The 21,966-nt window shown below is 41.5% G+C and overlaps 1 protein-coding gene across 1 annotated transcript in view; it reads right to left on the bottom strand.

Annotated features, from left to right (window-relative positions):
• The window catches only part of CHSY3 (chondroitin sulfate synthase 3), a 161,526-nt gene extending 149,831 nt beyond the window's left edge, over window positions 1-11,695 (bottom strand). The window contains exons 1-2 of the mRNA XM_062018910.1: window positions 10,984-11,695; window positions 9,112-9,395 (exon numbers count right to left, since the gene is read on the bottom strand). Of these exons, the coding sequence (XP_061874894.1) occupies window positions 9,112-9,395; window positions 10,984-11,695 (996 nt within the window). The remainder of the gene's footprint in view (window positions 1-9,111; window positions 9,396-10,983) is intronic.
• Window positions 11,696-21,966: the final 10,271 nt, after the last annotated feature.

A 21,966-nucleotide genomic window follows, 5' to 3' on the forward strand; every position in this document is an offset into this window, starting at 1 on the left:
AGGTAAAATTATTTTAGATGAAGATCAACATACTTATAAATGAGAATGACAGAAAGTGTGGACATATCTTAAACACCTCCTTCGAATGTGTGAATGAAAATATCAACCTATTCAGTACATGAGTGGTATCATTTTATTATCTGTACCAATGAAGGGATCCCAAAAACTCTACTAGACATCTTTCATTTCTATGTATTTAGTGAACAAAGAATAATAATTATACTACAAAACACAAAAATATTTTCTTGAAAATGCTTAACAAAATATTGGAGCACTACTGTATGATTCTGTCCTTGTAATAGTTATTTAAGCTTCTTTTCCCCATATAACTGAAATATTTAACCCAGCAACTACTTTTCTGACCTAACTACATGATCACACTGGATGTGATAAGAACATATCTGTTCTGCAGCAAAGGACTTACTTTGACCAAGCTGATTAATGTAATTATGGCTAAACAGAACCAACTATATTAAAATCAAGAAAGCACAAACCCCTCCCTCTTGCAACACAGGCCATCACATTTCATTTTTGTTCAAGTTTGGAAGAACACCAAGTGTACCTGTATTCAAGGTAATGTGGATAATAAAACCGGTAAAGCCTTCAGTGAGTTTGTTTTCATTGGCCACTCCACAGATTTAAGGCAGAAACTCCAAATAAATCTTTTCAAAGGCCATTTCCAAGGAAAACAGTAGCTCTCCAAATGCAACAGAAAATTAATAATGAAGCTGTTTAGTAAAACTGTGAATTTAGTACTAAACTAAGCATACCAGGTAGCAACAGCAAAGTTCTTTTAAATCAAGATAAGTGAGAAGCTCCTGCAGTTCTGGACTTACCTGCAGGAATGTTACTACTGAAGTGTATTTTTAGATATGAAAGTAAGTATTACCAATGTTCAGAAATATGAAAACTTTGAAAGCTCCTGTTTAGTCAAGTCAAAAACTAACTTACACTCAGGAACATATTTTAACGCAGCTGTGCCAAGGGCTGCAGATTTTCCCCCTTCTCAACTAATGAACTTCTATCAATATTTTATCAAGAGCATACACAGCTAATGTAAATCATATTCAGACCAAAGTGGGAGTAGAAGTGCTTTCACATCCCTCAGTGCATTAGCAAAACATTTCATGGTCTTTATGTTTATCCAGTTCTTAAAGTAGGGCAAAAAGGCAAATGGAAATACACTGCAGTATTCCTAAAAATGCACATACACCCACGCATACATACACATCTACACACAGACATATGGCGAACATCAACACCATGTCCTATCTTAAGGTAAAAACTCATGAAAGAAATCTTACATGTGAAGATGCAACTCCTAGTCATGAGCCACTGATTCATGACAGCTATTTTCTAATATGCCAAAGTCCACCAAGTCATGTCAGTCTGTTATTACAACCTGCCTTCTCCCAACATTTCCCTCTCCTGCTTCTTGCATTATGTGCAGCTAAAATAATAAAGCCACTGCTGTTCAAAACATATTTCCAGTGACAAGTAATGAAGGTCAAGCTGTGCTAGGATAGTTGACAAAGCACACTGAAGAAAGACCAACTCTTACTCATTCAAGGCTCTCTGTCCCACTAAGGCCATATTTCTGCCCCCATCTGTCGTATTTCTTTTCCATGACAGAGTTTTCATCTTCAAGTATACATACTAACAGCACAGATTGCATAGGAATTTAAGAACAGAATCTGAAGGTAGGTTTACTCTTGGATTTAGCACAGTAAAAATGAAGGCTAACAGATTTGGAAGCAGGGAAGTGAGCACCATCTTCCCATCACCAGGATGAAGGAAGGCCCAGTGCATAGTTTCAGTACTGAATTCTCTCTTGAAGGTACGAACACTAATTTTCACACAGATGCAACAGACACATTCCATGACTTTAGGCAAATCTCAAGCATCAAACAACACAGAAGCAATATATATACACTTAAGTGACTATTTTGGGTACACTATTACTACATTTCCCAAAATCACTACAACTACATAATAAAAAAAAAAATCCTTTTAACTGTTTGACAGTATTTCCTATTATAGTAGGTTAGGCACAATTAATTCCCCCTACAACATGAAGAGAACTATCTTCAATGACAAAAACTTCAGAGTAGAAAACAAGAGGACTTTAAAATACTAGCACCTGCTTTAGTTTATTATACCAGGACAGATTTTTACCTGTGCACTCCTCTTGAACGTAAATCTTCAGACAGAACTGGTCTGATGGAATAAAGTCCTCAAAGCACAGCAGTTCTTGCTGTGTTTTAAATAATATAGGTATTTTTTAATTATTTTGTGTTATATAATGAAATCATAGGAAGAACTAAATAAATGCATTGTTCAGAGATTATGGTACAGCAGAGTATACCCACAATAACTTAATATGTACCTACTCACATAAGAATTGAGAATAGGTGGAAACCAGTTTGGTAATGAGAACCACAGAATAAGTGAAAGTCTGAGACCAAGAATGATCCAGTTGCACTACTACTTGCAGAAAAAAACTCCAAAGAAATATACAGAACTTGCAGGCTTACTCTTCTAAAATAAGAAACATATACTATTTTTGATACCTACTGAAGTAACACAGTAAATGTAAGTATATTTGATTTGCACTTATTCCAAATACTTTCTGAAGCTCTCCTTGTTTACAACTTCCAGCTTGTCTCTTTGAGACCATTTTCTATTTCAGTAGAAGCACATCTTTTGATCTCATCAAAAGACATGAAGCTGGAAAATGAAAGTCAGGAAAAAGATAACCCTGGGAAATTTTCTAAGTCAGGACAAGTAGAGATGCAAAGTACAGTCCAGAAAAAGTAATAAAATCCATCAGCTCTGAGGGCTGGGAGGTAGCAGGAGGAAACCACCTCCGGACTTCCAGTGATAGAGTTTAGAAGAACTCTATACTATTTCATTTTACCTGATAATCTGCAACAAACACATTGTATTCAAAAAGCCTCAAGCAGGATAGTTTAACAAATCTCTTTGTCAAAGTACAATCAATAACCACAATCAAACTGGTAGGTGTGAAAGGGAAATTTATTCCAGAACATCCTGGAAAGACAAAATTTTGAAAATTAAGTTAATTCTGGAAGTATCTATAGAAACTAATGCTTCTCATGTGGCTTGATTTAATTTATTTTAAGGTAAAGTACCAAAAATTATTTCAGGGTAAAAAGTAAAAATACAAGGGTTTCATTGTGCTTCGCTTAAAGCACCAAATTCACTGTTGACCCTGAAGCAGACAAGTTCTTCATCTCTAAGTCTCTGTTAAAAAACCAAGCATACTCCTTGTATAATGTGACAGGCACTGTCAAGAATGATGTGATGGGTTTAAATTACGGGACTCAGAATAGTTGTGCCACAGTTGCATCATGTCATGTGAAACTCTACTTTCAAACACACTTGAACACCCCTCTCCTGCACTAGCTAAAGAACACCTCCCCTACATCAATTGAACAAAAGCCTTGAGAAAGTATTTTTAATAAAATGAGAGCAAACATGAGGAAAATGTTTAACGTCTAAATTTCCATACAGGTACAAAGACAGTTCAGGATACCAATATACAGAACTAAAGACACAGTTTTAATCATTTAGGAACCTTTCCTAATATTTTTCTTTTGCTTGCCTGTGGAATGCTTGCTTATTCTTGAAGACAAAAACCTCTGAAATATTTGCTTTAAGTACATAAAAACATTTGACAGGTTGCCCATATAGTCCTGCAAATAATTTGGTGCTGGCATCCTTAGGAGAAAACACACTAAGAAGGAGGCGCATCTACTCTTTCTTCACACCATGACAAAGGAAACACAGCCCCAGAATCTTCCAGCACCTTGGTAACTCAGCATCAGGAGTCAGAATTACACAGCTGTCAAACTCCAAAAAGCACAGGCAGTATTTCCTCTTGGGGGATGGCACAAAAGTCAGGACACCCTATTTGTAAACAAGCCAGAAACGTAAGAGAAGCTAACTTTCAATCAGGCCAAGAAATAGTTTCCTTAGCTTTTGGCTCCACAGCTAAGACACCATCGTACATGGATTACAGCCATGGGCTTGTGTGTGCTGGTGCACACCTCCATGGTGGCTGTGGGAACACCATCTGAAACCTTTACCAAAAAAAACCAAACAAAGAAGGCATCTCCAACTCTGGCAGCCCTGCTGAGCCACACAGGGAAATGTTCAAGATGCTTGTGAACTTCCTCAACTCTCAGTCAAGCTGATCTTGCAGGATCAAGAAAGGCCAAGAGGACAGGGAGTCCCCAGGTCTTATGAACCCATGGGAGGCAGCACCCCTGGGCAGCCTCCCCAGATTCCCTAGGTAAAAAAGCTAATGAATGACAAGAGGTTACTTACAAATCCAGCAAAAGAGCAAAGAGTCTGCACAGCACAACAGTGACAGGCAGCTCACATGTATGCAGGCCAGACAGTGCCACATTGGGCAAGACTGAAGACTCAATTTTTTGTACCACAGTTACTGCAATAGGATATGCATTTAATGATTCGTATTTTATTCAGTATCACATACACAGAGAAACAGTATACTACAATAGCTTGTAAATATAATGATCCAAATAATATTAAATAAATAAAAATAAATAAAATTATCCAAATAGGCATTTTACCAGGATATTTCCTGTAACTACTGGGAATCAACATCAAGCTGGGTATTAGAGAGTTCTATTATTTAAAAAATGTAATAGTAATGAGACTGTGTTCTATGGTTGCTGTAGAGTTTTGTAAAAGGAAAAAAAAAACACAAAGAGAAAAACTTGCAATCATCAATGCAGACTACTTGTTTTTAAGTTTAATATAAATGCAGCAAGCATCGTACTTAATCCCTATTGGTCCCTCCTAACTGGAGACATTCTATGATTCTATAATCTACAAAAAGAATTTAATAATTTCACATTAGATTGTGCCATATGTCTCAAATACACTGACAAGTGGTCTTTAAACCTCTTTAGGCTGCCTTTGTCATTTTTCACTTAAAAAAAAAAATCTTCTCTCTTACTGCTGACAGTGTTTGACTTCTGACCAAACGGTGGCATTTTATTTTGTTCTTTTGTGGAACTACAGTATTTGGTTTGTTAAAAACCTAGGTTATAAAGTACAAAATGCTCTTCTGAAACCAGATTTAAAAAAAAAAAAAGATGGAGAGGGGGGTGCAGGGATGTGGATGGTAAATCAATCAGCCTTTTTTTTCAAATGGTCCTCTGTAGTCATGTCTCTCTCAAACAGCAAAGAAAGCAATGAAGCAGCATCTCAGGTTTTTAACTATATTTTTGTCTCCAAAGAATATAACAAGTATGAATAATTAAAAATCAATATAATCATTCATTTAAAGAAAAATATTTTGAGGTTTCAAAATTAGTGGAAGAAATTGCTAGCCTGAAATATGGATTCTGAAAGCACAAAAGCAAAAGGCTCTTTTTAATCTTTATTGTTATTGATTTGGGGAAGCAGAAGCTGCTAACAATTAACAAAAACAAAAAAGCTTTTTATAAAGATATTTTAAACAAGTTTATCAGGTTTATTACAGTTTCATCATTACAGCATCATCAAAACTGGAGGATAAATTAAGATATAGCTGAAAATTATATCAGAATGAAGATCAACCTTCTGTAGAACACTTCCAGCAGATACTTCCTCAAGTAGAAAGGGAATGTACTAGCCTTAGGCTGCTGATCAGCCTTTGCTTCCAGTCAATTTGAACATAAGCTGCTAGCAAGAAGGGTAGTTTTACAGTCTCCTGTCCCTTCACTCCTGGCTGAAGGTGACCATGGCTTTCTTCCCATGCTCCTGCTCAGCAAACCCTTGCCCCAAGTACCGATCCAGCTGAAGAAAGCTCTTTCAGTCAGAGTTCAGGTTTCGAGTGGATCCCGCCCCTGCTCTAGCTCACCACAGGACTGTGCAAGGCTGCGTTACAGGACAGTAACTGAGAGCAGCATGCACCCTACAGTGAGATTTGGCTTAGAAGTAACTGTCAAATTTCAACCCAGGGACAGGTTTCTGTCTCCTCCATTTTCCATAAGTGTCCTAAAAATCCTGTTATTAGATTCATTCTTTCAACAAACAGATGACTAATTCTTAGTTTAAAGTGGAGAAGCTCCATCAGCAGAGATAAAAAGCGGTTTATCACCTCAGCCACATGATATTTGGTGTGTGGGAGACTCAGCCTTTAGCCCCAGTTTCAAATCTGGTAGAACATGAATTAAACTCTAGAAAGCCCCAAGAATAAAAGTGGCTTATTGCAGGCTTGTAAATCTCTTTTTTTCTTATTCATTCTGACCAAGGGGAGACAAAAATTTAAAAAAAAAAAAAAGCGAAAAAAACACCCCAAAGAGCCAAAGTTGTAACCCTCTCCTTGCCAGCAAGCACATTAGGCATATAAACTATCTCAGCTTACTAGCTAACTGTGAATGGCAGAAGAATAAACCCTGACAGGCAGACAGTTACCTATAGCAGATGAGTCACCCAGCAAAGTTCAAGCATTTCAAGTTTTCTCTTGAACTCTTTGCATTCGTTCATCCTCACCAAAAATAGACTTTCCAATCCAGTTCTTAGGAAAGAAAGATAGTTAAAAAATTACACAAGAGTGATTCAACTCCTCTAGAGTTTTTGTTCCAAAATGAAATTGTTTCCAGTTCATATTAGTCCACATACTTCAAATTATGTATTTTCCCAAAAGCAACTAAGTTCACAAAATCTTGCAGCTCAAGAGGACTCAGTTTAATACAATATAAATACGATGTAACAAGAGGACTTCAGTACAAAAATGCAATTGTCTATGCGGAAAGCCTTGGTCCCAATCTTACTCTCTGCACACCTGTACCCGAAAGAAAAAATCCTGTTCTAGTAAGCAAATAGCACTGTTGATCTAAGACGGGAATGAAAAAGCACACAGCAACAGTTTCAGTGCCTGAAATAAAAAAAAGTCACCCTTGTCACTAACCAATTTACCAACTCACAACAAGCCAATCTGCTCCAGTTGAGTATCATTCTGCTTAAAAGAACCAGCTACAAAACACCAACTATGCCAAAGCACAAACAGAACTACTCTCTCTCTCTGGACACCCTATTTCAATCATTCCCTTCAGCACAGATTCTATGCTTGTGATGGCATCCTAAGCAGTTTTGTCTTAACTATCTGCATCTTCTGGATCATCTTCTTTACCAGTAACACAGTAGAAAAGATTCTTGTAACAAATCGAAATACTGGTTAGAAATGAGCAGTTGCTATTGCAATGCCTAAAACATTTTTTTCTTCTTCTATTCTTTATTATATAAACCTAGAGCCTTCAAGAGCAACTGACAGTCAAGGCTGGTGTTACTCTGTTCTAGATCCCATAAAAATACATTTTTTTTTTCCAAAAAGTTGATGCTTTCAGACCTCCATCCTATCATAAAAGGCTGAGCTTCTGGGCAGTTATATAACTCGGCCTCCAGAAATGAAGACATGAACCTATTTTTTCTCTCTATTCCACTTACGCTCAGTGCTTGGAGACAAAATTTCCTGACATTCAACATCAAAACAAATTATAACCATAGCAATGTTATCTACTATCAGTTTTCTTCCCTCCCCCAGACTTCTTCCCAAGACAAACCAGAAAAACAAACCCACACCGCTTCCAAGATACAACTGTCAAGGCAGAATCATCATTCTACTATCTGATACAGATCAGCAGGCATCACATGCCTGTAAGGATTTGAAAACGACCTTGTATAGACACAGTCCAAAACACATCAGAGGGTAAGATTAAGCTGCAAACACAGTGTGGGGTTTGGACGCCTGATTAAGAACCGCTAGTCCTTCACTGATATCCATCTGCACAGTAAATGCCTTCCCTGCTCTACCAGTGCAATAGGTGTGTTATTTCACATTGGCATTTACAACATAATTTAAATAGTTTCTAAAAGCATCTTTCTTTCATGAATTAAAGGATAATATTTCCATTTCTATCACTTCCATCTAGTTAAGATCAACTTTTCAATATTTACTTTTGTTCACCTGTTTACATGCACTGTAGCCTATCAAACCCACTTTAAAATGGCTACCTTTCTCCAGACCATTCAGAAAAACACTAATCCACAAAATTAATTATTCTTCTCTCTTTTTGTCGATAGTAGCACATAACCTCTTTCAGTGGCCCATTTAAATGATCTTCTGCTTAACGAGGGAGTGCCAAAGGGCAAGCGTATATTAATATTAAAGAATCAGTTAAATGAGGTAAAATCACATTCATCATATTAGCTAGTCCCCTTTATGCTTTCTTGTAGTTGGATGCTTAGTCTGTTTTTATCTACTAAGATAGACTTGCCACTAATCTCAGTGTTCCTAGCAAAAGAGGTCTGAATTTTAGTTGTAAAATAAACTGCAAATAAACTTTTTGGCTATTGCAACACACCTTTATCACTTTAGAAAACATTACTACTGAACGAAATTGCTTGCTCCTAAAATGACTTCAGCATAGGAAGATTCGTTACACTGCATGTGTCCTTAACATGTTTCCAAACTGTTTTACACTAAAAAAAACAGTTAAAAGTGTATCATAGATACAGGCAGTGCAACAGAATATATTTCTGTACAAGGAAAAAAAACCAAACAATCTCTATTTCTCCTTTTGCCAGTAACGACCCCCATTAAAATACATCTGAGTAATTAAGAAAATACAGGCAACTCTTCTTCAAATACCACAATGTATTTTAAGAACCTACGATACAGAATAAACGGATACACTATATGCTTACCCAAAACCAAGTTCTTAAAAAGATCCAATATGAACAACAAATGTCAACAACAGTAGCATCATCTCAAGCATTATTTGTGGAAACCCTCAAGGTAATGCTTTAGTAACTAACAGCACAGCAATACTCACAACATGACTGCAGTAATTGTCACCGATGAAAACTGAAAGACACAAGTAGAAATAAATATGCTTGCAGCAACACATTGGGAATGTTTTTCTCTCTTTTTTTCCTTACAGTCTGCAGTTTAACGTTCTGATGGATTCATGAAAACATAATTATGGTGGAGATTGCAGATACAGATACTTACGCTGAAAGATGAAAAACTCTGTAAAGAAAGAGCACAGTGCAATATATGCTGTCACCTACCTCATAAGACCAAACGCACTGAGTTCCTCCAAACCTTCGGACACACCTGCCCACTTCGACATCCTCATGAGTGGTGTACATTTCTCGAAGGCATTCACCTATATGTGGCACCATCCTCCTGAGAACCTCCCGGCTGAAGATCATTCCTGGCCCCCCCATGCAGAAATTCTCTCCAGGCTCCAGTCCAAGCTTTCCAAGTTCTTCAATATTACCCAGACCAGTCTGTCCTAAATACAGAGGTTTACTGCTGTTCAGCGAGCGAAGAAACTCCTCCAATTTCTCACCTGAAAAAGAGAAAAGATTACTATTATTTCTCTGCTATTCTACCAGCCATCTTTTTTCTGTACCTCAAGCTTGTTTTTAAAACATAACAGAGATTTGAGACTGCCACAGGATATCACTTCCAAAGCAGCAGCCTATACCTAAATGAAAATATCCTTGGACAAGTTTACCTTTCACAGATCTCTTATTTTTATTATTAATTGACATGACATTTTCATTCAGCCAAAAGCTTGAATATGATCCAAACTTAATCTTACCAGTAAATCTTGTTCTGTTCAAACCATCCTGGATGAAAGTACTCCCAGAAGTATTTTTTTTAAAACACCAGAGCAAACCTCAATTAACCAAGATAAGTATGTCTGATTGCAGAATAATTGCCAGAACAAGGTAAAACTCAGGGTTTTTCCAGAGCATTCCCAGTGCTACTCTTTTCCTTCAAACTCTCTAGCTATTGCTTTTAAGAAACTGTGATTCTGTATTTACTTGGAAATCAGAAGTTTCTGGATAGGTTTAACTTGGCACCTTGGAAACAAGTAAAAAGAGGTTTATCATCTAACTCCAAACTGAGCCCAAAGAAAACACTGACAACTTTTATGTCTACAACTGAATATATATACATACATACATTTGCACAAGTGCAAATATTTTACAGATGAATGACAGCTGACAAGCAGGCAAGCCATAAAACGACTCAAAATCAAGTGACAACTAGGGAAGTATACTGCTACCTCCAGTTAACATTCAACAGTGCTTCCCATAGCATAAGCAACTGCTCTCATGACCTATGCATACGTTTATGGAAGAGAAATTCTGTATCTCTTTCTTTCCTAAGAGTAGCACCAGTCACAACAAGCGTAGATCAAAGGGAAGGGGGTTGCAGAACATAATTGTCTAATGGTACTATAAAACGAGAACGGAAATGGGGCTAGTATTTTTCAGAGACGCTGCACAGGAGATCAGCAGCTTGTCATGTAGCCTTCAGAGGCTGCATTTGCTCAGCCGACGTGTCAGGGAGCCAGCGGAGAACTTTTCCTAGTACTGAGAGGATCATGTGCGCAGAGCACCGAACCGAAGCCTTCGGGCTGAGAAGCAGCCGCGGCAGGGAACGCCGAGCCGCAGCAGGACGCAGCCGGCAATGTTCCCCGCCGCTGCCGGGACGAGTCGCGACTACCGCTCATGGGCTGCTCCCCCGCCCGCGCCCAGCCCGCCGGGACGGGATGGACCCTGCGCACGGGCCGGCAGCAAGCGCGAGAGTCGCCTACTAGGGGATCTTCCTGCCGCGCAAGAACCGCTGACCCTGCCCGCCGCCGTCCGACCCGCTGCCTCAGCCTCCCAACGCGGCCCGGACCTGCGGGGGCACTTGGAGGTTCCCGTCGGGAGCTCTGCGCCGGGCCGGCACTCTACGCCTCGCACACGGGGGCTGGAAGCAAACGCCGCCGGCAAGAGGGGCTGGGGCGGGATGCCCTCTGCGCTCCCTCCCTCCGCCCCCGGGATAGCAACCAACTCTCCTCACCAGCCGCTGGACCCCGCTGGGCCCCCAGGCCGCAGCTTCCCTCCCTCCCTCCCTCCGGCGAGGGGCTCCTCGGTCACCTTTAATGTAGACGTCGTCGTCCGCCCGCATGAACCACTCGTACTTGTCCAGATAGTGGTCGTGCATGTACTTGATCATCATGAAGGACTTCTTCTGCGGCGGATAGGAGTCGTCCACGCCGGGTAGTGCGACGACGGGCAGCGGAGGCAGCCCAGGGGGCGCGGAGGAGCCCTGGCTAGAGAAGAACTCCACGCGGCCCGGCACCGAGGGCGCCCACGTCCGCTGCGCCGCCACCGCCCGGCTGCCCAGGTACTTCTGGGCCGTCATCACCCCCACGTAGAGGAAATTGCGGGGCTTGGCGCAGCCCTGGGCGCCCCCCCAGTCCCCGCTCCCGTTGTGGCTGCCGCCGGGCCGGCCGTTCCGCTTCTCGCTGCCTTCCTCCTCCTCCGGCTCCCCTTGCCCGCCGCCAGCGGGGCTGGACACCGTGCCCTCCGCCGCCGCTGCTGGCGGCATCTCCCAGGGGCTGCTCCTGAAACTCGTGCCGCGCGGCACCGCTGCTGCCTCCGGAGGCGCCGGCTGCCCGCCCGGCGCTACCGCGCCCCCGGCCGCTCCCGGCCCCGCCGAGCGCCCGTAGTAGGCGCAGAGGCTGGCGCCGCGCCTCTTCTCGCTCAACTCGGCCACTTTGGGGGCGATGAGCCAGGAGGCGGCGGTGAAGCCCAGCACCAGCCCCAGCACCACGCTCAGCCAGGGTCTCCGGGACCGTGCTGCCATGGCGCGGGCGGGGCGGCTCCCGGAGCGCCGCTGCCCGACGCCGGCGTTCCCCCGCCGCCTCCCGCTGGAGGAGACCCCCGTCCCGCGGTGGCCCCGACCGCGGCGACTCCCGGCGCGGCCCCTTGCCCCGCCGCAGCGACCCGGGCGGCTGCGCTGCTGCCGAGACAAACTTCTCGGGGCGGGAGGGCGGCGGCGAGCGCGGCGGAGCACTAGCGGTGGCCACGGCGGCTCCGCTGGCACCTTGTCACCGAGGCAGCTAGTCCCTCCCCGCCCCTCCCACAGCTCAGCCTCCTCCACCCGGTGGCGGCGGCGGCAGGCGCCGCGCTCGGACGGCTTCCGAGCGCCTCACCCCGGAGGCCGCCGCCGCCACTGCCCGAGGAGTGCCGGGGAAGTGGCGGCCGGCGTCGCCGCTCCGGAAGGAAACGATTTTTTTAGATGCCGCTTGCGGATCACCCCGTGTCGCGGCTTCGGCGCCCCCCACCCGCTGGGACCGCGCCTGGGGCTGGGACCACCCGCCGACAGGTGGGGCGAGGGTGCCACTTGGCCCCAGGCGTGCAGCGGTGCAGCGGGAGAGGCCAGGGGCTTATCTGCGGCCGCAGCTTCATGTCGACCAGGAGTGGCCGGTGGGACCATCCTGCCCTGGCTTCTCATCCAGAGGGTGGGCATGGAAAGGCAGGTCGGGGTGTAATTTCAGAAGAGAAGTCGTCTCCTCTGCCCCCCGGTCTATCCTCTGCTTCCTGGTCCCGAACAGTTAAGTTCCAGCCGAGAACTGTAGCCCTCCTTTCCCGTGTTTGAGTTTTTTGTTTGTTTTGGGTTTTGTCTTGGTTTTTGTTTTGTTTTTTTCCTGCGGCGTGGATTCCCACAGTCCAAGTACATTATTATTATTATCATGATCTCTGAGATGCCGAGGCATTGCTTCCCCATCCTCCAGACCTAAGGGAGACTTTACTGTCCACAGCCTAGGATGACTGGCAACAGGAATAGAAATGTCTAGCTTACTGTGCCTGTAGGGACAGCTTTCATTCTGAAGTTTAAGATCTTCCTTGTAGCTCACACATTTATATGTGTCTCTAATGCAATTGTGCAAGACGCTCGTTCTTCACATCTGTTTGTCATTTCACTGAAATGCATCCAAGTTACTGAAGACCGGTAGCATATGTTCAATTGTTTGTCAGGAAAACTCTTTTTTTGTGGCAAAGTCTGGGATTGTCTGTCACTTCATGTGACTCTATCAGTTGTCAGACACGTATGTCAAGGCATGAGGAGGAGTATGTAAGCTGGTATTGTGTGATGTCAGCAAAACCAAGGGAATAGTGAGAGAAAAACATTAAGGCTTTCAGAAAATACAGAAATTACTTTGCCCATGTAATTAAGAAAAAAATACTATTTTACATACTCTTTAGCTATGAAGATGTCACTTCCTGAAGTAATTTTTACTTTTTCCTTGTTCCTCTGCCACATACAGTGAGCAAACTGAGTCTTGCTTGTGTTTTTGAGATACACAAGCATTAGGCTCAGGAAATACACCCTCTAGCTTCCCCAGGGCTGAGCAGCCTTTCTGAATGAGGCTGCCATTAATTTGGTCTCTGTGCACAGAGACTTTAACACTTGTAATGCTAGTAGCAAGGCATTAGGTACCAGGCACATACATGTATGCATTCCAGCTGTCACCACTAAAAACAACAGCCCAAGCAATGCATCCACACACATAAATACCACCTGAGACATTCTGCAAGCAACAACGTGGCAGATCCTGTGTCTGGCTTCACCAAGAGACTCAGAGGCAACACGCTAATTGGGAAGACTGTCCTTCAAAAAGGACAGATTGGGAATTATTGCTATTACGAGTCTCTCAGCTTTATGTATGAGACGTCTACTTCAAAATAGTTTCTCACTCCTCCTCCTGTGCTCCCTGCAAAGAAGTGGAGGTTGCTGAGTCCCAGAGAGTCATGCACAGTACGACCTCTTGTAGTGAGGGCTCCTTTACGCCTACACAACAACATCATCATGGTGTTCTAAGTTTTCAGACTCCTTACTGGTTTGGGGCTGCAGAGAGAGGAACAATGTAAGACACTAAGCTTTTTCCATTGCTTATGCATACACTGGAATGACTACAGTCAGTGTCAGCTGTGCCAGCTCCTCAGGTCTGACGGTGCTTATTTCTGTCACAAAAAGAGCAGGCTGACCCATGAGAGGTGATACAGCCTTTTACACACTTCCAAGATGAAACTGGACCTTAAGGTGTTGCATGTTATCAAGAATGATTCATTATAAATTAATCAACTATAAAGGATATTTGGAGCAGAAATACTACAGGCGTGTACCTGCATTTGTATTTTTAGTTCAATTCCATGCCAGTCTGTCAATACACTGTGCAGCATCCTTTTTTGTGGACAGACCAAGACAGACTGGACTGCCTTTATAGGAGCAAGGCTGGCATCTAGTGGTTGATACTGACAGTCCTGTATCACCATTCAGTGAGAAAGTGAAACTTGGAATATCTTTCCAATTAAAATAAGTACTTGATATAACAACTTGTTAAACTGGGTATCATAAATTCATGTCTATACTTCTTGTTATAATGCATTAGACAAGGATATTATACTGATGTCACACCAAATGTGTTTGGAGGGAATGAGAAAGCGCAGGGCTAGGCCATAGCTTCAAGAATTTGGGGGATAATTTTGTAACAAGAATTTGAGTGGAAACTAGAAAATCTACCTGTACTGTATGTTTCTAATTATAATCTTGGAGCAGTTTTTTAATGTTTTGGTTTTACTTTTGTAAAAAACATGGAAAATGCAATCTCCCTTTTCATTGCTGTAGTTTTACAGCCTGTAATCAAATTTTCCACACATATTCTTTGATGAAGGAATGGCAGAAACACAGGGGTATCCAGATTAGTAGTTTTTTTAGTCCTAGAAGAAGTGGCCAATCTTTCTTACACAACAATACTGACAGAACCCAGAGTTCAAATCGATGGGTGTTAATTTCTCACTCTCACTTAACTTTTTTTGAAAGCTAGTTTGACCACACAGAAGCCAATCGTTCTGTCTTCAAGAGGCACAAAGTCCCATGCTGAAGGGATGGACAACAAGCCTGCAGTGCTTGAGAAGAACGGAGTTGCTTTTTCCTCAACTTTTCTCCTATGCCTTAGTCGTAGTCTTAATGTTTTTTCTTCTCAGATGTAACTCCAAAGCCACCAGTGACAGATTACTAGGAATTACTAGTAGGCTCCTAATATGACACTAGACAGAAAGTAAAGAGAGATAAATCTCAAGTGCATTCTTGGATATTTTCACTCAACTAGCTTGCTGGAATACCTGAATATGATTCTGACGCTTGAACTGCAGCTTACAGATTGTACCTATGGTGCAAAGGGCATCTAAAATAACATAGTCCTAACACCATTCACAATCCATTTGCAGCAGCCATAGGCAAAAACACTGATTAAAGCTAGCTGCACTTTAAGTCAGGCCCAGGATAAGGTATGAAATTATCTTTGGGTACCATCTTCTATCCTGCAGCCTCATATCCTGTGTCAGTCATCTCAAGAAACAATGCTTTAACAGTGTAGGTTGATTGGCTAAAACAGACGTAGCCCATGAGCAGATTAAAGTTAAACATGGAAGAGAAAGCATCTGATTTAATTCCACAATCAGAAAGGAGCTCGCTGAATTCTGTTCCAGCTATATTTTGCCCAACCCCAGATACCCTACATAAACAAATAGGTTGCTTACAACAGCAGGATTTCTTTTCACAGAATACCAGAATCTCAAGGGTCAGAAGGGACCTCAACAGATCATCTAGTCATACCCCCCCTGACAGAGCAGGATCATCTAGAGTAGGTCACACAGGAACTTGTCCAGGTGGGTTTTGAATGTCTCCAGAGAAGGAGACTCCACAGCCCATCTGGGCAGCCTGTTCCAGTGCTCCCTCACCCTCACAGTGAGGAAGATTTTCCTCGTGTTTCTTTGGAATCTCTTATGTTCCAACTTATACCCATTGGCCATTGTCCTATGGCCATCACTGAGAACAGGCTGGCTCCATCCTTCTGATGCCTGCCCTTTACATATTTGTAAACATTAATGAGGTCACCCTTCAGTCTCCTCCAAGATAAAGAGCCCCAGCTCCCTCAGCCTTTCATCATAAGGGAGATGCTCCATTCTCTTAACCATCTATGTATCCCTACGCGGAACTCTCTCCAGTAGCTCCCTGTCTTTCCTGAACTGAAGGGCACAGAACTGGACACAATATTCCAGATGAGGTCTCACAACGGCAGAGTAGAGGGGGAGGACAACCTCTCTTGTCCTACTGCCCACAGCCCTTCTACTACACCTCAGGATGCCATTGGCCTTCTTGGCCATGAGAGCACATTGCTGGCTCATGCTCATCCTGCTGTCCAAGACTCCCAGGTCCTTTTCCCCTACACTACTCTCTAAGAGTTTGTTCTCCAACCTATCCTGTTACATGGGGTTCTTCTTTCCCAGATGCAAGACTCTACACTTGCCCATGTTGAATTTCATTAGATTTCTCTCTGACTAATCCTCCAGCCTATCCAGGTCTCGTTGAATGGCAGCACAGCCTGCTGAGGTGTCAGCCACTCCCTCCAGTTTAGTATCATCAGTAAAGTTGCTAATAGTGCCCTATGTTCCCTCAACAGGGTCATTAATTAATAGATTGAATAGTATTAGTCCAAGCATTATCCCCCGTGGGACTCCATTAAATACAGGCCTCCAACTAGACCCTGACCAATTGATCACAGCTCTCTGCCTTCTTCCCTTCAACCAGTTCACAATCCACCTCACTACCTATCATCCAGCCCACACTTTCTCAGTTTTGCTGTGAGGATGCTGTGGGAGATAATGTCAAATGCTTTGCTGAAATCAAGATAAACCACATTCACTGTACTACTTTCATCTATGCACCTGGTTACATCTTCATAAAAAGCTATCAGATTGGTCAAACGTGTCTTCCCCTTGGTAAAGCCATGTTGACTGCTCCTAATGACCCTCTTGTCCTTTAAATACCTGGAGACAGCACCCAGAATAAGTTATTGTATCAGCTCTCCAAGGATGGAGGTGAGGCTGATTGGTCTGCAGTTCCCCAGCTCCTCATTCTTACCCTTTTTGAAATCTGGAGTGACATTTGCTTTCGTCTAATCCTCAGACACCTCTCCTGTTCTCCATGACTTGGTAAAGATGATGGAGATAGTTTTCGCATTAGTAACTCGTTGCAAAAACATGCAATGTGTCAACTGTAAAAGAAAAGTGAAGCACTATGGTGAGAAGTTAATTGCCCCAGTTGTATTAGCACTGTTACTTTGGAGAGAACTACTGACCTTTAACTGTGCTCTCTCTAAAGAGAGCTTTATGGAATAGTAAAATTAAATAAATACATAAATACAGGCATATGTAGTAGCTGTTATAGTATTTGTTGATAAAGCATCTTAAAGGCACTAAAACAAAGAGATCATTTACTTGAGATCGTCAGTATGACAAGTTTCTCAGCTTTTCATATGACTTTTGTTTGTATGTGTTTTGTTATGGAAGTCATATGATGTATGATTCCCTCCAAGGCAGACCAAAATCAACTTTAACATATAATTAGGGTTTTGGTTAGCTTTTGTGTTATTAAGGGTAGATTTATAGAATTTCAAAGTTAGAATACTTCAGATATGTATTTTGTGGGGTTTGTTAAGATCTTAGGAACATGTTGTGTAACTTTAAAAACAACCATGGGTATGGCTTCAGATTTATGTTGTAGCAGCAACTACCATCATCTTAAGCTCTGTTAGGAAGTTAAGAAAGTGATTAGTATCCCTAGTGAGACAGGCCTGAAAGTTTTGCATAGGTTCTCAGTCTCCTAAGCAAAACTGAAACTGTCACCGCTGTTTCACTTTTGTTCTTTAAAATATCACTGGGAAGCGGTGAAGAGCTCCTTTTTAGATATATGAGGTTACAAAAAATTTGTAGCATTTGGCTCTAAGTGATAGAGTGTAATGTGCCCACCTCCCAAAAACATCTCATGTCGGAGCTAGAATGGCCATCTGCAAGAGACAAAGAAATTTCAATTGCTAGTAGAGCAAACTTTTGAAAACATGAAGCTTGAAATTACCTTTGGGTATTTGGTATTTATCACAGAGGCGTATACACATCACTTATAAGCAGTAGAGTATATATAGTATATCCTATATAAAGCATATACTTATGCATTGATACATCCGTATAATCACATGAATTCATGGTATATTCACTAGGGAATAGTTTTATTGTCTTTATTCTTATGTTCTAAAACTCCTTGATGTTTATGCTGAACTTGGTATTGTTACATGGTACCTGTGTTATTGTACAAAGTCTGACTCTATAGACATCTGCATTTCTGCCTACAGTTTGATTTTAGAAAGTAATAATAGGTCCAATCTATTAACCCTCTCAGCTATCAAATTGAATTTGATTAAAGCTTCTCCTGTTGATTTTGCTGAGCACTGGACCTAGCCAGGTCTTGGATAAATATAGTCCTTTTGTGATAGTGTGCTCCCCCTGCCCCCACCTGACCTGACCTTATTTCCCATAACACTGCTCAAGTAATAACAACCAGTGAAGGTTGAAGTGGATGCCTCTGGTCGTGATGGCTGCATCTGACCCAAACTGGATTCAGGGGAGACAGATAATAGCACAATAAGCAGGATTTAATTTGATCAATACACACACTTAAACATGGTGCTGCTGGTCAATGTCTCGCTCAAGGTAAATTTTGATGAAACTAACATCTGTAGTTAGTATGTAAACATGACTATAAGTCTAATATCTTGCTTTCTAAATAGTGGACTGTCTATTGAACTCTTCTGCCTGGCAGCGGGCTGCGTGCCATGATCTCCCTTTTAGTAGGAACACCTCTGAAGGCTACTCCTTGGGGCTTAGAGAATCCTTGACACATTAGATACTTGATAACTGAATTGTAAATAAGTATGCTGAAACTCTGAAGTCTTAGCTAAGTGATATACAGGATTGATTGTGCATATGTAATCTTTTAGACTAAAACTGTTGCCCAAGTCCAGGACTAGAATTGGATCAGCTTCTTCTATGTATTCAGTCACATCCACACTCTTATGGTCTTACAGAGCATTGGCAGCTTCTGGAGCAGGAATTTGACTGCAGTATCTTGCTCCTTCACTACTGTCCACAGAGCCATTTTGGAAGCTCCATGTACTCAGTCCTACTCCGGACTGATATCAGTGAAGTACAACAGGCATTACTGCAAGCAAAAATCTTTGTGTCTTTCAGAATTATATGGAATTCTGAAAATCCAATGGTAACTTGAATTTCAGATTCAAGAAAAGTTTGCAACATCAGCTATTACCAAACCCGTCTTTTACTTGTGTAATTAATGTACTTGATCTGCAATTTGATGAAAAATAAATGTGTAACTCTGTACTCCTGTGATTTTTTTTTTATTAAAGCCAAATTGAAAAAATATGCATTATAAGCTAGGCTGTGAAATCCATACTTAAGAAAATCCTTTCAGATTTAATATTTGCAACAGTTATTTATGAAGAATTATTATAACACTTAAGTTTGCATTGGCAATTTATGTGTAAATATTATTTAAACTGTTTTACTTTACTCCTCTTTCAAACTGGGTTTGTTTTCTGTATTTTGTAATAATTTTCTCTCTCATTTTAGTATACAAATAAATGAGACTAAATCACTCTCTCTTATGAACAGGAGACTTCCATACACAGCACCTACCTCTATGTGGGATACATTAAATGGTCCTATTGTGACAGACAACAGTATTTACTGTCTTCATTCTCAGGTGCAGCAATAGCTGTGGACTTTTAAGTCATAGTCTCAAGTGGTTTTAACAGGTTTGGGAGATTTCATACAATTTTTCCCCACAGTGACTGATTTCTGTTTGAAATACTGAAATAAGTTAGGAAAGCTGCATCTTTCCCAGTGTCACAAGTCCATTGCATTCTCATGTCATTTAGCCTGTAATGCAGGTATGTTTTGTAACACCGCACGCAGGCTTTGATCCTGACACCAGATCAGATACATGACTGGAGAGCACTGTGGTGTCCTTTTAGTCCACAGACACATTATTTTCTTCTTTGAAGCCACAGGGTGAGATAGTATGGGCATCTCTTGTGCCACATCTGGAATATTGTGTCCATTTCTGGACCTTTCAGTTCAGGAAGGACAGGGAGCTACTGGAGAGAGTTCAGCCCAGGGCCACGAAGTTGATGGAGTGGAGCATCTTCCATATGATGAAAGGCTGAGAGAGCTGGGGCTCTTTAGATTGGAGGTGAGTCATTAATGTTTACAAATATGTAAAAGGTGGATGTCAGGAGGATGTAGTCAGGCTCTTCTCAATAATGTCCGATGATAGGACAAGAGGCAATGGGTATAAGATGGAACATAAGAGATTCAAAAGAAACACAAGGAAGAATTTTTTCACTGTGAGGGTGAGGAAGCACTGGAACAGGCTGCCCAGGTGCGTTGTAGAGTCTCCTTCTCCAAAGACATCCAAAATGCACCTGGTCAAGTTCCTGTATGATCTACTCTAGGAGGTCCTGCTCTGGCAGGGGGGTAGGACTAGATGATCTGTTGAGGTCCCTTCTCACCCTTGTGATTCTGTGATTATCTGAGTGGCTTGGGGTAATATTCCTGGAAGAATCCCAAGCAGGAGAATCTGGAGAACATTTCAGTGGAACTGAGGACCTGTTCATTCCAAGGAAATGGTTGTCAGAAGAACCTTGTTTATTGTAGGTTCTTGCACATTACTGGTAGCAGAGAATGCAGTGTTGTTTCCTGTAATAACACTTTTTCCTACTATTTCCTACTATTGTATTTCCTACTATTCTAGTGGCAGCTGTGAGGATTAAGTAAAGTAATTTCTGCCTTTTCAAGAGTGTCAGTAATGTGCTGCGTCTCCATATGCACTTAGGATAGACAGAAAGCCAAGCCACACATATCGATCCTGGCAAAGAGGTAGCTAAATCATATGGAGCAAAACAGAAAGTCTTTCTATTAAAGACCTCAGCAGAAACATTTAATTCTCAAAATACTCAGGAAAAGATTAAGATTGAAAGCAAAAATCTTTCCTTCTTAACAAAACTTCCCTACAATATCTACAGAAGGAAAAAAACCCAAATGGTATTGTCTTCCAAAGTTTTATAGTACATTCGTAAGGCAGAAAAAGTTCTTGTTGCAATAGCTTTTACCAATTGTTGTCATACTAAAGGTCACATCACCATTTGATCAACCTGGCCAACAGAAGCCTTTTTTTTTTTTCCTTTGTAAATAGAAGAGGAAAAAGACAAGATTAATTTCCAGTAGCAAGATTGGTAAGATTGTGGATGTATCAATTCAGCTTCCAGTTCTTATTCCTAGCTGAGTTTATTAGCAATCAGATTTCTAAAAAGCCAGATGAGAGCTAAGCATTATGAGCTTCTTTTTCCCGAGGAGTTTAATATGCTGTGTGCTGTAGCTAATCACAGTATCAGAAAGACTGGCAGAAGAATTTAAACAAATGGTGAATAAACTATTTAATTTACACTGAAGACATTGTAAAGTTGCTTATTGATTTCAGCAAGTCTGGGACTAGACCTAAAGACTTGCTTATACTTAAGACATTGCTTATGCTTTCTGCATTTGAATACAAGCAGCCTCTTTTACAGCTAAACTGGGAGTATGGTGAACTGTTAACCTCATCCTGCTGTGTTCAGGAAAGATACACATGCTCAATATGAAGAGTAATTCTGCCACCTTGTGAAATAATGATGTGGTTGCATTCTGATGCTTTTTGGCAGCATTTTGTTGTAATTCAAGGTATCACACAATATCTTTTGGACCAAGTTATTATTATACCATTTTATTTCATACCTTTTATTAGAAAAGACTTTAGAAGAAGCTGCTTCAGTACTTGCTTTCTGAATTATTTGCTGAAAATCTCATTACAATTTTGAAAACATATTCTTTTGCCTGCTGATATCTTCCTATATGTAGCTTAAATAAGTTATGCAAAGAGTAGATAGCTCTTGATTTCAGATGGTTTTTTTTCCAAAAGCATTGTATCTTTGGCAAGTACGAACAAATTTATCTAACATGTCTTGTGTAGTCAATCTAGAATTTTGAGGGGAAAAAGCAACAAAGTAAACAACCAAACAAACTGATATTCTAGAGGCACAGGGACTTTTCTAAGGGAAAATTTGAATTGTGTGGTTTATAATTTTATAACTGCATTGGAGAAAAAAAAAAAAGGTTCAA

This window comes from Colius striatus, chromosome Z (genome assembly GCF_028858725.1).
Source record: "Colius striatus isolate bColStr4 chromosome Z, bColStr4.1.hap1, whole genome shotgun sequence".
In the NCBI taxonomy this organism is placed as follows: Eukaryota; Metazoa; Chordata; class Aves; order Coliiformes; family Coliidae; genus Colius; species Colius striatus.